Source organism: Aedes aegypti, chromosome 2 (genome assembly GCF_002204515.2).
Source record: "Aedes aegypti strain LVP_AGWG chromosome 2, AaegL5.0 Primary Assembly, whole genome shotgun sequence".
Taxonomy (NCBI): domain Eukaryota; kingdom Metazoa; phylum Arthropoda; class Insecta; order Diptera; family Culicidae; genus Aedes; species Aedes aegypti.
Window position 1 is genome coordinate 281,919,556 of NC_035108.1, and position 15,684 is coordinate 281,935,239.

Sequence of the window (15,684 nt, forward strand, 5' to 3'; positions counted from 1 at the left end):
AATTAAGGTAAATTTAGTTAATCGTATTGCGTTTTGTGCTTTCTAAATTTACCTTAGTTGTAGAAAAAGTAGTATTTAAGGTAATATTTGTACCGTGATGAATTCAATTGACATATGGTGGCTCATCTTTATTATATTGAATTGAAGTACGTGAAAAAGAAGAAGATACATCCATTTTCTAATTTGTTGTCTGCTTTTTTTTGCAGTGCTCGCCTGACTTAGCAATAGTCAGTAAAATGTTGGTATTCCCATGGGTTCTCCAAAATATTACTTTAAATACTACCTGATAAGTACCAAATAAAACATAGACATGTGAGATGAGATTACAGCCAATCAATAAAACAAAACAACGTAATTTTGAAGATACCTGCTTTTCTGAAATCTTGATGATATGCTTTTGTTATGAATGCTTCCTGCTACCGTTTCTCACAAACTTTTCTCATAAATATACAGTTCGCTAAACGCTCAATACAATATGCTTCAACGCAATTTTTATAACAGCACAAGAAAATTTGTCGCGTTGGCGTGTTCCAAATCACCGAACGACGTCTTGACTCAAATGTCAATCTGCTAACGAATTTTAGCAAAGACATCTGCTATAATTCTCAAAAATTACTGTGCTTGGACTGCTTATACGGACTCCTCGAACCGGATGGAGATTCCTCTATCAGCCCGGAAAATGTGGGATAGGGTGAGTGATTGGATGCGCGTGATAGTGGACGTGAACGGGGATAAGCACTGGTCTCGGAGGCATCCGTTTCCCGCACATCTGCAAGCCGAGATATACTTTTACTGCTCAGAACTCGAGGGCAACGTGCAGACCAACTGTTCGACTTACGGGTCGTCGAATCTTGCAGATTACGGAAAGCTTTCGAAGGCACGGCTTCAGGTCCACCATTTTCTAAAGGTGAACTCTTACCGGTAGATTCATTCCACGTGTCATAGTAATCGGCGTAAGAGTTTTGGTATTCTGATTTAAATTCTTGTGGTGTTAAGGCCGGAGTGGAATCTACGGTTAAAATGTTGTCTTCAATGGAACTCAAGGTGCCATTAGATTCCAGGTCTTCTTGTAATATTTTCATAGCAGCCGCGTGGAGCTTTTCCAATGGTAAATTCCGAAACAGTCTGCCTTTCTTCTTCATCAATAAACTTTGTACCAATTCTTCAGCAAGTTTCTCATTGGTGACTCCTGATACAGGAGATGCAGATGAAGTTGATGAAGACATACTTTCAATACCCGATGATGATTGATGTCTGATAGGCAGTGATAGGCGATCTCGGCGATCGCTGGCAGTGTTTGATGTACTGGAACTATCATCGAATGAAGACCCATTATATTTACTGAAACTTGAATGGCGAGGGTGGTCTTCATTTCGCTCGTCACTTGCGGCTTGTATCTCCGTATAATCAATCGATGCTAACCTCTCAGCCTCCTCGTCGTCACTATCACCGTTATTACTTTCGTCCTGCAAAAGTTTGAACAATCTGGAATGTGTTGCTGCTCGTTGGTAACGGGTCATTTTGCGCATTTCTGGGAAACATTCGGAGTCTGTTTCCACTTCTGAAATAGGTTTGCTTACGTCTGATGTCATACCAGAATCGTCTTCCATCTCTGATTCCTCAGCAGACGTTTTGATCATTGAAGATGGTCTCGATCGAATACTTGATTCAGATGATTTCTGTCGCAATGGTACTTCTAATGAAGGTGTATTAGTTTGATTTTCAAATATGGATATCCTATCTCGCACGGAGAGCTTTTTATCATCTTCTTTCGTAATTGTATTGATCGCGCTCAAAATCCCATTACATTTATGATCGGTTTTTTCTGCTACAGGGGCTTTCTTCAACACAATTTCAGGAAGTTTCGCTTCTGTGACGGTTGGGTTGCTGTTATCTCCATTCTGTATTCCGTTTTCTTCAACGTCCGATTCCTCCTTCGATGTGTTTGTTGTTTCATATTCTTCACTGTCATCTTCGCTCTCCTCTTCAGAGCTTTCAGTTTCAGTCACTTCTTCTTCAGAGTCCTTTGATGTAGCTGATTTTTCTGCCACGACTTTATCGTCGTTTTTGTCTTCAATAGCATTGAGTTCCGCATCCGGCAGTTTTTCTATTTTTTCCCAGGTACTAGAATTATTATTTTCATCCATAAGTGCACAGTCTTTCTCAGCATCACGATCCTGATTTCGCTTGCTATAAAAACTGTTGAACATTCTTTCGTTTTCGCTTTGCCAAAAATCTATCGAATCTGTTGTATTTTCGTTCTTTTGTCGATCCAAAAATGTTTCAACAATTGGATCTTTTTTCCACAAATCTATTGCTTCAGTGGGACCATTTTCACTGCTCCAAAAATCAGTGTCTCCATCATCGTTAGTATCTTCATCATTCTCTTGGTTCCACTCACCATCTCGATCAACACTAGCTTCACGGCTACTCCAGAAGTCTCTGGAATACGATCGGCTCGGTCTACTCATTTCATCTTCTTCGCCTATTTGGCTCCAAAAATCAATTTCTTCGTCGTCTTCCTCTTTTTCATTTTCTGTCTCATCTTGTGTATTAACATCATTGTGGTTTTCATATTCTTTATTAGGTTCCTCACTAGTCGCTGGCTTCGCTTTCAATGATAACGAAACACAAACCGAAACGTTTGAGTCATCCTCATAATCTACAGTAAATGTAGGTTTTGATTCATCATCCTTTTCAATAACAGAATTGTTATCTATAGTGCAATCATTTAATGATTTGCTACTCATTGAAGGTATGGTAATTGTGACAGTAACGTCTGAATTCATTGCATTATCATCCTCTTCTTCGTCATCCGACTCCGTTTCAGTTTCCTCAGCTTCGCTATATTCGTCTTCGCTTTCGGTTGAATCATCATCTTCATTATCTTTAGTTGTATCCACAACTGTCTTATCTGCTGTTGATGTAGATTCTATTTCTTCTTGGTCCGTTGATTCATCCTCCTCTTCTCCATCCTCCTCTTCGGTCGCTGATTCTTCTTCAGATTCGATAACACCCTCAGAATCATGCTTAGTTGTAGAAGCAATATGAGTTTCTTTCGAGACCATATCACCCTCATCAGTTAATTCTTCGTCATCTAAACGATCAATGTCGTCGTCCGTATGATTACCACGGTCAAATTGCACCCCATTGAGTTCATTTGTATTTCTATCATCGTCATCCAAGTCATTGGCCAGTGTAGATGAACAGTCGCTTAGTGTTGAACTGTTGCTGCACACACTAGCCCTACGACTTGCATTGGCCGAGCTTGAATAGACGCTCTCTTCCTCGAAAATGACACTCAACTGATGTGGCAAATGTTCCTGAGGACTGCTCTCGTAACCAACGGTAGTTTCATCTTCACTCTCATCGCTACTTTCTTCATCTTCTTGATTATCATGTTCTTCGTCGCCATCTGTGCCATTTTGTATTGGCTCTTTGATTGCGGCGGTTATTGCAGAAGTTTGTGCCAGACTTTTGCGGCCTTCCTCTTCCGAGTCTGAACATTCAGACTGAGAGGAAGGTGCCGAAGAGGTACTTTCTTCAAAGGTACGGTATCTTTCGTTAAGTGGACTGCTGGGTGAACAGCGCACCACAGATTCCGAAACGTTGGGAATCATTTTCTCCGGGGATGTGCTAAAGTTGGCAAGGCGTTCCGATAGACGTTGCAAGCTGCTTTGGGAGCGAGTCAAAGGATTGTTGAAGTCGCTCAGTGTAGATTCGACATCTGAGTCGGCCGATTCATGTATTGGGGTGACTATGAGTCGTGGAGGTGGAGTTGTAATGACGTAGGAGTGCGTTGGTGATTCAGGAACGACATTTTCACAGTATGCAATCTGTGGTTGACCAACCTGATAGTACGGTGGAGGCGTACAGGGTGAGCATGGTTCTTGTGGATAGTAGAAGGGATGTGGTGACATATAGCCAGCATAGTACGAGTTCCGGTCGTAGTGACCGTGTGGCGGAGGTGGTGGAGGAGGATAGTAATATCCGGGTGCATGATGGGGTGGCGGTGGAGGTGCATGAGGATAGAATTGAGGATTGTTTGGGTCATAGTAGTGCCAATTCGGATTACAACAATAGTGTGGTTGAAGCGGATAAGGGTAAGGTGAATATCGGATTTCGCCGTTGCATGGTAAATTTTGACTACCTTCTATTTCAGAAGCATTCGTATCGGCTGTTGAAAGAAACGATAAATGAGAAAGAAAAAAATCATCGTGATTATGGAACTATGCACCAATTGATGGAGATGAATTAGTAGTGAACGGAGTGTGAACGAGTTGGTTTGGATGGATATGGGATTGATTGTCAGCAACAAATCTTTGTAATATTTGTGGGGAACTTTCAACACAAGCCCAATGCTAAATTGATCTGTCATTACCTATTGAGATTTTATCTAACCATTGCAAAGAAATATATTATGAATAAATAAGCATAGTTGGACTAACTTATCATTATTATGGAGTACATTGCTTCAAATGATATGGTAAAGTTTGCTAGTGTAAAATAATGTGTGTTGAAATGATGTATAGCAAAGTGCACATCAACTTGTAACTTATCATGGGATTATGTGTTCAGGTTTGTCCTAATTTATGAAGTATTTGATTAACGTACTCCTGGTATGTTATTGAATATGTAGGAGTTTTGTTCTCATTTTTGGCTGTCCAATTAACAATACGACACATCTTTCGAAACTTACCGGGTGCATCTGATTGAGTCATTGCTTGAAGCATTTTGAACGATCGGCTTGGTATAGCACTTCCGGTGTATTTCTTCGGTTCCTCCACCCTTTGTTCGCTCGGTGGAACGTACTGCCGTGCCGTTTCATCCTCTTTAAATATATAAAAAAAATATAAAGATTCAAGTTATAACTAAAGATTTGCAAAAAAAAAACTTACCTGACTCACTAGCGTTGCCACGGTTTTGCACAAACATTTGATTGGAACGGTTGGATGAACCTAAAAATGCATATGAAGTATTACTTTATCAAATCACAACAAATGAATTGAAGATTTTCAAATTTATGTTTTGTTGTGCATAACAAGCAGGCTTAGCCACTGTAAAATCAAAATTAAGCATCATATATTGAAAAACCTATATATTTCATTGAACATTTTGGGAACCCCTAAGCGTATATACATAATGAATGCACGTGCACAATAATGTTAGAAACAATATATACAAAAGGAACAGAAGTGGCTTAAGGTGCACCGGAGCAAGTAGCAATGGTTGAATTGAGATGTAATGGCGTGGTGTAATAGTGAACTTTTATCACGATGTAACGTGAGACTACCGGTGCATTGAGTTACCGGTCAATTTAAATAAACTTGTCCAATCCGTTGAAACTTACCCCGATGTATCTTACTTTCATTTACCGGTGTTTGAGTAATACTCGTTTTTTTTTTGAAAACATTTTTCTCGAATTTTAGTATCATAGTGGCATAATTGAAATGATCGGTTTCTCTTCATGAATTTTAACTTTGGATTAAGCAAAATTCAGTTGATGTTGAGAAAGACGATGCAAATTCCTACTGAAATAAGGTTAGCAGTCGGAAACATCTGCCTGGCCAAACGGTTGTAAAATCTGATAAGTTACAAGTCAAGAAATTCGTAAATTGATTTGGTCATGATATCATGGCGACAAATCTCATGATTTCAAGAGTGACAATCATGATTCCTCATAAGCATTAGACTAATGACCGTCCCTTATTTTTTGAAAATGTGAAATGTTAGGGCAAACGCTCCCTTAGAGGAGGTAGCTCCAATAGTGGAGGTGGTGTGTTTTGACATATTTCGCACTAATAAATGAATATGTGATATTTTTCTATGATGCACGATGCAAAAATGGTACAAACAATCGAATAATATTCATGAAATTTGATCGTATAATTGTTTAAAACAACACCTATAGTGGTACATTAATAACCATAGTGAAGGGTCCCATTAGAAATCAATGCTTTGCGCCACTAAAGGAACCATTTTTAAACATACCTTCACTAAAGGAACAGTGTTCCTATTATTGGTGCAAGGCTTTTTGCAGTAAAATTTTAAATAAATCGTGATTGTTATACATTTGAATGATAGAAGGTTTTGAAATCTATCGACTGTTACGTTAAAATTACATGTTTCATCATTTTATCATCATGTTTTAGCAGTTTTCCCTTAGGTGCACCACTAATGGTACATTTGCCCTATAAGTTCGTCATTGTAAAAAATCAAGTAAAATTTGAAACGCTAAAATGTCCCCCAATGTCCCTGAAGGTATCAGGTGTAGATGGTCCCGTGCGCAAAATCGAGCGTGCTGCTCTAGTGAAGAAAATAAACTGTGCTTACTATTAACATGTGCATGAGAATTTGCTACTAGTTATCTACACCTGATACCTTCAGGGCCGTTGGGGGACGCCTTAGCGTCCACGCACGGACTTCAAAGTTTATCTGATTTTTTCTTACCAAAACGAGCACTTTACAATAACGAACTTTTAACATTTCATATTTTCGAAAAAAAAAGGGACGGCGAGGAGCTTTTTTATCAACTTATTCGCATCGAATTCATTCCAATACAATGGGGTGGTCGGAGGAGTCATGGGTCAATTCCCGTTAAATGACAACAGTCATATAATGTATTTACGCACGTACCAATTTCCCATAATGAAGAATATGTAATAAATCAGAAAGCAAATGTACAACATAAATCAGGATACCGGGGCAAATTGATCACCATCATACAACTTTTTTATATTATTCTTGGGAATTCATATATGTATTATAAAAAAGGTTATAATTTATGAACAACTGGTTGGCTGATGTTCAATCATAAGCTCTTAACATTGGTTATTCCGTGTTTTAGGATATCACAAAAGATTTAATACCGGTGGTTTAGCTCAATAAGATTATACAATAGCTCTATGTTTTATAGTACACTTAACCCGGAGAGGCCCACATCTTTGGGTTTAATGGAGTTTAATGTTTATTTAGGTTGTTAAGACTAATACGTTCTAAAATGAGTTTTAACAATATGGTGGTAACAACAGCTTGTAGTAAATGAAAAAAAAACTAAAACTTTTACTTGGGATGTTATTGTGCAGGGGTTGTCTAAGAAATATCTGAGTTATGGCAGTTTTATTGAGTCAAGAATAGTCAAAGATGGAAGGGTGCTCATAATCATAACTACCAAAAGTTCCATCAATCTGATTATCCGAAAGCTTTCGACAAGCATATATTTAGACTTTTTGAAAGACCAAGTGTGAATAGTGGACCGGTCTCAGCGATAATTACTCAAGATTAAAAAACTATAGTTGAAATGCAGTACGATTTTAAAAATATGTTCAGTAGTTCACGCGTAGCCTTAGAAAAATATTCCGGACTGAAGCGGGAATCGAACCCACACTTCATGCGGCTTAATTCTTGGTAACACTAACCGCACGTCTATGTAGCCCACGATTTGGTTTATGATATGGGGTGACTCGAAACTCATATTCGATTTAAGTATGTTGTTCAAAACTTTTTGATCAAACAATGAGCACTTTTTCATTATTTCTGGCTTCCAGAAATAATAAAAAAGTGAGAAAATCTTTCCAAGCAGACGTAGAAAGATGAGCAAGATCATAATGTATTGATTAAAAGTGAAACACTGAAGATTATAACCAGGCTTCTTCCTTGCTCTTGACTTATCCTCTTTCTCCCCCTTTTAATGATCAACTACAAAAGAGAAGCGATTTTACCCATACACAAACTGAGCGTACGAGCTCTGCGGGATGAAGAGTTCACACGTTTGGGTTTTGTTATTTTCATTCCCACAGTGGTGAAGAGTTTGTTTTGACAACCTCAGTGCTTAAAAGAGAAAGAGATTATTTTCTCCCTTTCTCAGTTAGGGGGAGAGCATGTTTTCCCATTTCTCAGTTCGGGGAAGAGCATTTCCAGACAGCTCTTCGTTGTCTCTTTGTAGCTCTTTGCCCAAAAGGGCAAAGAGGAAAGCGAAATCATGCTTTTGCTTTGACGGAGAAACCAACCTCAGTTCATCCCAAAAGCAATGATGATGTGTTTGCAGAGCCTCGCAGTAAGCTAGAGCTGTCAAATGGAAGATGTGCGTTTGGATAGAGCCAACGTTTCTCTCCACTCTCTCAGCCACGGATTATTCAACCAACAGCGAATGCTGGTTTATAATTGTTGTGAGCGTACGAGGTCGCTTCATCTATCAGATCAAGATGAGCAGAATAAAGCCTGATTATAACCAGTTGTTGGTTTGTTGGAAATAAGAAAAAAAATCATGCAAAATATATAAAATGAAAATGCATAAAAGGAAAAAAGGGATAAGGATTTTGTTAAAATATCAAAAGATCAAAATATTATCTGGCAAGTTTATCTACTAATAGACTACTATTTTGCTGATGATTGTGTTTTACTTCATTTTACAAAAAAATATATGATCATTGGAGGTGACTCTTTCGGCAATCTGTACATCAAAACACACAAGACTAGGGTGGCGCTATCTCTACTTTTCATAGCGTCCGTTTTGGTTATTTTAATGATTCATTTTGATCTTAAGCACATTTATTCAGATGTCGAGCTATCGCGGTAGGATTTACCAAATTTTCAAACATCTTTTCAATATCTAATTGAGATATGCGATCATAGTTTGTTCAATCCGAGATATGATTTTGATTTTCTCGTCTGTCCATGTTGTTTTGGCATTTTATCAAATTTTAGGTATCTTCAGTAAAAGTAAATCGGCAGGGCCGTCTAGTGTCCACCGTCCGCTTTTTAAAATTAAACCTAAAATTTCAGCTTGATGATTTTTTAAATTTTTTGTGCGTTACATTTACATTTACTTGCTTTCATGAGGGATACACAAAAATAACTATCAGAATACTTACCAGAATTCCACTGATTCTGGAAAATAATTAATTCAATTAATACAGAATTCAAAGGAAGTGTTTTTCATGAAAATTACTTGGGTTCTGAAATTGTGAGATTACAAAATCTTGATGATAACTGTTGTGTGATAACATTAGTAAGATGTAATGAACTGTTGTTCAAAATATCAGAAATTCGTAATCCTTTTAAAACTTCACAAAAACAATATTTATCAAAAGCTTCAGAAGTTTTCAATATTTCAAAATTTCAAATTGAAAATGAATTAATAAAATACCTTTTCAAATCGATAGCTGCAAATAGGCGATTTGAGTGAAATGCAAGACAGCGGGACGTCCGGCCACTCAAGCCTAAGAGAAATTCGATACGGAACGATACATCATAACTGCTACGCCGTTATGCGATATGGCAGGATTTGCAGAAAGAAATCAAGAAACGTTTTGCACAATTAGGAAACAAAAATTTTGAAAATAAGATTTCTTAATTGGACCCTGGCTCTAAGCTTTTTTAGGAAATTATCTAAAATTAAAAAAAAAACCTCAGAAGCCAATACCGGCATTGAAAGAGAAAAACAAATTATTACTAACTAATTGTGAAAAAGCTCAAAAACTTGCTTTGCAGTTTAAAAGTGCGCACAATTTTAATTTAGGACTTACTAGTCCAATTGAAAATCAAGTTACTCAGGACTCAAGTCAAGAGAACGTTTTCTAAAATGCCTGGAAAACTGATTTAGAAGAAGTGAGAACTATTAAATTAAAAAAAAAAAAAATCAAAAATATGAAAGCTCCTGGCGATGATGGAATTTTCTACATCCTCATCAAAAAACTTCCAGCAAGTAGCTTATCTATTTTAGTTGATATATTTAACAAATGTTTTCAATTAGCATATTTTCCTGACAAATGGAAAAATGCTAAGGTTGTTCCAATTTTAAAACCAGACAAGAATCCTGCAGAAGCTTCTAACTATCGTCCAATCAGTTTGCTTTCCTCCATCAGTAAACTTTTTGAAAAGATCATTTTGAACAGAATGATGGCCCACATCAACGAAAATACGATATTCGACCACTCATCAACGTGTAGCAAATTTGATCCGTTCCAACAAATCTGAAGGCTATTCTACTGGTCTTGCTTTCTAGACATAGAATAAGCATTCGACAGTGTATGGCATTTAAGTTTGGTGGTAAAATTAAAAAAAAAAATACACTTCAGGTTATTTATCAGAACTCCACTGCCGTGAATCGCAAGTCAGTCCCATCTGTAAAAAGTAGACATTGAGAAAATGGAGTGTGAAGTTGCCAAACTCGTTTTCCATAAGAATATTCAAAAAATTCCAGAGGATTGGAACATGCTCAAATCTTAATGAAACTTTCACAATTTGCCATACACTACTATATGGTCGGTGTTCAGACAGACCGGACTAGATGATATCTTGGTGTCCTAAAGATACGTTAAGCACTCCATCAATTTTATTTTTTTCGATGCTATTTCTGTACAGATGTATCATCAAATATATAAACTACATTATCGCAGTAAACAATGCAAATATTTTGACATTTCGAATGATTGAGGTACATTTTCCTGAAACCATTAAAAATACACTTGGTCCAGTCTGTCTGAACACCGACCATATCTTTCTGAGAAAATTATAAAAATGATCAGAACACGGTTCATTTTTGTGTTACACGGTGTAGAAATCTGTAGTGGGACTGATATGCGGTTACTTTTCATTATGGGACAATTTGACTTACTGTTTTTTTTTGAACAAATCATACTATTTTATTAGTGCAGCTGAAAGAGTATTGGAAGATATGTTGAAAACTAAACTCAACTCAATTTTAACGAAAATGTAGATGGGACTGACTTGCGATTCACGACAGTCCAGGTATGAAAGACTTCTTGTAAGAGCTGGTGTTCTTCAAGGCAGCATTTTGGGACAAATATTATACAATATTTTCACATCTGACTTACCTGAGTTACCTTAGGGTTGTCAAAAACCCTTGTTTGCGGATGACACAGGCCTCTCCGCCAAAGGACGAAGCCTGCGTGTCATCTGTAGTCGATTGCAAATAAGTTTGGATATTTTTTCTTCATACTTGTAAAAATGGAAAATTTCTCCTAATGCTTCCAAAACTCAACTAATAATATTCCCACATAAACCAAAAGCTCTTTATTTGAAACCTTCAAGTAGACATGTTGTCACGATGAGAGGGGTTTCAATAAATTGGTCAGATGAAGCTAAGTATCTAGAAATCATGCTAGATAAGAATTTAACCTTCAAAAATCACATTGAGGGCATTCAAGCCAAATGTAATAAATATGTAAAATGTATTTATCCGCTTATTAATAGAAAATCAAAACTTTGTCTTAAGAACAAGCTTCTGATATTCAAACAAATTTTCAGGCCAGCCATGTTGTATGCTGTACCAATATGGACTAGCTGTTGTAATACCAGGAAGAAAGCTCTGCAGAGAATTCAAAACAAAAATTTTGAAAATGATTCTGAGGCTTCCTCGCTAGTATAGTACCAATAAGTTACATAGAATATCAAATGTTGAAACATTGGAACAAATGTCAAATAAAATAATTAATAATTTCTGGCAAAAAACGTTACAATTTTCTATTGCCTCGATGAATGCGTTATATGTTTAGGTTAAGTAAATTCAAATCGTTTTTTTTTTCTCTTATAAGCAGGTGAAAACAACTCACCTGTAAAAAATCTGAACTGCTATGGCAAATGAAATGTAATATGTTGTTAACAAAATGTTAATAAAATCTTAAATTTGTTTTACCAAATTAGGATGATGGTGTTGTCTAGTAACACAGAACACCTAGATATAAGAAATGAATGTAATGTTTGGAATGATACTAATAAAGAAATTAAAAAAGGCCGTTGCTACTAAATGCGAGATTTTGTGTCATAAACGTCGCGATGTTTATTCAACAGCTTTAGCGCGATTGATGCAATACCTAGACCTTGTGTTACTCGAAAAGAAACGCTATATATAGGGCAGTTAAGTGTTGGAAACTGAAATTAAAAGTAGAGTACCTGAAGATGACCCCAACACAACCTCTATGCATGACGATTGTAGAGACCCAGAGTTTGGTCTCGTTGGTTGTTGTCCGTTAACAACATGGTTTCTTGTTTTGGATTCTCAGAACTTCCCTCAATTCTCGTAATCAATCAAGTAATTTGAACCGTCCATGCATGATTATACAGGCATTTAATGGGACTAAGGGCCGATTTCTTCACCTTCGCTTAAGCCGTAAACCACGTTTACCCATACGATTAAACCAGGTTTAAGGCCTAAGCGGTAGTGAAGAAACCGCTTATAAGAAGGTTAATACGTATATCATGCCAGTATTAATTTAACTGGACACCTGGGATGCGATAAACGCAAAGAAATAATTTTAGCTAGCTAGATTGCCTAAATACACCTTAGTAACCCCACCAGAAAGCCAATGTATATAATCATAACTGAACACTTTGATCGCTTTTGGGCCACAGGTGCGCGTTCATCGCCACGGATAATTTGGCTCCCGTATATTATTAAGCGTATACAACACATTAGACTTCTCTAGGCTGAACACTTTATAAGAATCGCAAAACAAGAAAAAAAAATAAAAAGGCAGAGATCGGTGTAGGTGAAGGTCGGCGATTTCGAGAGAATCCACATAAAAAATAGTGAAATGGTATTTTTTTACAAAAAAAAAAAAAACGGGTTTTTTTATAATTTAGAAAGCTAGCAGGGACGATTTGAAAAGCATCAAAAACATTGAAAACCAAAAACCACATTTACAGTATAAAACGAAACTATAACAAAAGCCATATTCAATAAAGGAAGCCATTCTTAAGAGCGGACAAGCGTGCACTGTGCACTCCCAACTGCAATGCTACGCCCTTTTGTATTCTTCTCAAGTCTACATGATCAGTAAATGATCAGTTGGGAGTGCACGGTCCGCCTAACGCTATGCAAAACAAGTAGCAGATATAATCCAGCGCATCTTAAGGGTAGGATAAACATTCGTACCGGCACTGTTCGGATTCGAAGCCTGACCGCCGTCGGTCATGTTCTGCAGATACCTGAACGCCTTTGAAGGTATGGCTGCACCGCGATAACGGGGATCTTCTTCGTTGTGGAGATATACTTCCCCGTCAACTATTGGTGACAATGTTCGTAAAACAAAGGTGTGAGTAAACGATTGGGAAATTATCTACAGCACACAGAGGCTCCGCCGTGGGATCATGTCTAATTACCTTGATTTTTGACTCGATTCATCAGTGCCTTGTCGTCTTTGCTCAGCTGAAGCCGACGCATTTGATTCTCCGTACCCTCGACGTTGCTGTTTGACTGTTGATGTTGTTGTTGCTGCTGCTGTTGTTCATTTGATGGCTTCGGCGTTGACCCAGATTCGGCATCTTCCATGGTGTCTGTAATCTGCTGTAGTACCCTGAAGGAACGGGACTGATTTGGCGCACTGTTGCCATTCCAGGCCTGTGGATTATTGTGGCTTCGCGGATCACTGAAACAAAAGAGGGCGTGCGCATGGTTTAGTTCTTGTATTCTATTCGACTGGTCGTTGGCTTCGATGACGAAGGATAGATGTTGCTACTTTCTCAATGTTACCGGTTGCAAATATCGGGCGAACTTGTTAATTTGCACAAGATGCCTGATTAAGTCTTGTGTGTATGATTGTCACATGTCACAGATGAAAAATTTGATCAGCGAGTGCAGGCGAGTCTAGACGGCATCTTGCAAAGCTCGATGACAGCATGCAGCAGAAAGGTAGTGACGATGAATGAAGAGCGTCGTTACATTTTAGAACAACCCGAAATTCCTGGTCGTGCGCTTGCACGTATGGTAGACTGGTGATCCGTCAAATATAAAACAAATGTCCAAAAAATGCGGTGAACAGAGAACAAAAAGAAAAATCAACGCGGAAACAAAGTAACGAACAAGAAACAGAAAGTACAGCGAAAACAGCAAGAACTGCTTGCTTGCGTCTCGTTGGTAGTCGGTATACCTGAGTCTATTTTTAAGGAAACGAAGCTTAGCTTCTAGCGGGATATCGTGAATGATATATCTATGGTCACCGCTGTATGCCGGTAATTGGGCAACATTTGTAAATAAGAGAAGAAGAAAAAAATAGTGCAGAATTAGAAGATCCTTGTTAAGTTTTGGGTTCTACGTAAGGCCAAGGGTTCTGGCTGGGATAGAAGCGATTAGCAGGAAGATTGCACCATGCATGCATATGATGGCCATACCTTTGAATGATTGCTGGCGTTTGAGATAGAGGTCCACGCACAGTGGTAGCCGTAGTCTCGTTGTCGTTGTCGACTTTGATTGGTATGATCCGAACACCTCCGGGTTGTTGCGTAGGCGTCTGTTGCTGCATTCGTTGTTGGTGCATCATTTGCTGATGTTGTTGCTGTTGCTGCATTGGTGGCGGTTGCTGTTGATAGTGCTGGTGATGCTGTTGATACATGGGATGCTGAGGTGATGCAGGCGGGTAGTTGATGTTGTTATAGCCCTGATTGACGAAGTGATTTGGGTTGCTGTACATCGCGGTTGGTGTTGTAAAGCCTGTAATAGAGTATATGTTGTGTGGTTTGCCAAAAGGAGTACTTTATAGCCTGATGCGTTACCACTATGAGGACCTGGATAACCAACTGTAAGTGGCGACTGAACGGTATTGTATTGCGGTCCAGGACTGTAGTACGGTGGAGGTGCAAAACTTGGTGCTGATGCCGGCGTTTTAATAGGCGACTGTTCCATTTGTATGGGTATGATGCGTTCCTGTTGATGTACAAGAATTATTATTTTACTTTCGGACATCCTGCATGAGTTAGTCTCCTACCTTTTGAGTTGTTGCCGGCTGCGGGGAGTACTCTTGGTTCTGCACATATACCGGTGTTTGTTGATAGCTCCGAAGTGTTGGCATTGTGCCTACAGGAGCCTGCTGTACGATTGGCTGGGGTGTGACCTTGGGATTTTGCAGCTGTATGTAATGTGTTTGTGAGATTGCTGGAGAGGGCAACTCGATAGTCTGTGGTCTGCTAACTGATGTAGTGGGTTGAGGGGATTGCTGCGGTTTTGGTACTGGAGCAGGTTTCGGCGGACTTGGTGGAGCTGCAGTGATAGATTCTGAAGATTTAACCGCGAATTCGTTACTGTTTGACTTGGACGCTGATGATACTTTGGATCCCAAGTAATCGGGGTCCTCTTTATGAACCCATTCGGGCTGTTCTTTAACACTGTTTTGACGTGATGACATCCATGGTGGGCTTGTTTGAGTGAGTAGACTCTGCTTGCTATTGGCAAACGCTTCGTGAGGTGGTGGTATGTATAGAGAACCTAATGCTTGAGGGGCTGGCTTTTGAGCTGTGGGAGGTTTAACCGTTGTGGAGTTGGTGATTGTGGTTGGTGCAGTGTTTTGCGTGCTAACGGATGTTCCGTTGGTGGGCGGAGATGGTGGAGTAGATAATGGTGGTGATTTTTGTCGGGGCTTAGGAGACTGTTCCTTGGTCTGTTTCGATGTGGAGTCGATGGACAGGGTTGATGATGGTTGTGATAATTTAGTTGGTGTGATAGGTGGTGGGAGGTTGGGTGGAACTGGACTTTGACTATAGACTGGAGGTGTCTTCATTGTCGACACCTGTGAACCGTTTTCGAGCGATTTAGTTAGATTGGATGGGCTTGGTGAGCGATTGGGCGAATCGTTCCTAACGGTAAGTTGGTCTGTGCGATTATGCGTATTCTTAGCGACTGGAAGTATGGAATAATGAGGATTAGTGACACCTTACACCCAGATGCAA

General features: G+C 38.8%; 1 protein-coding gene across 17 annotated transcripts in view; it reads right to left on the reverse strand.

The window, feature by feature from the left end:
* LOC5565778 (proline-rich extensin-like protein EPR1) overlaps positions 1-15,684 on the reverse strand; it is a 115,409-nt gene that overhangs the window by 9,808 nt on the left and 89,917 nt on the right. For 5 of the 17 annotated variants that reach the window (XM_021845197.1, XM_021845192.1, XM_021845193.1 and 2 more), the window contains exons 4-12: positions 14,727-15,634; positions 14,515-14,665; positions 14,134-14,452; positions 13,893-13,964; positions 13,126-13,391; positions 12,899-13,027; positions 4,899-4,958; positions 4,700-4,831; positions 368-4,177 (exon numbers count right to left, since the gene is read on the reverse strand). In XM_021845197.1, the coding sequence (XP_021700889.1) occupies positions 606-4,177; positions 4,700-4,831; positions 4,899-4,958; positions 12,899-13,027; positions 13,126-13,391; positions 13,893-13,964; positions 14,134-14,452; positions 14,515-14,665; positions 14,727-15,634 (5,609 nt within the window). In that variant the 3' untranslated portion in view covers positions 368-605. The remainder of the gene's footprint in view (positions 1-367; positions 4,178-4,699; positions 4,832-4,898; positions 4,959-12,898; positions 13,028-13,125; positions 13,392-13,892; positions 13,965-14,133; positions 14,453-14,514; positions 14,666-14,726; positions 15,635-15,684) is intronic. The other 12 variants (XM_021845207.1, XM_001650088.2, XM_021845206.1 and 9 more) reach the window with 5 other exon arrangements.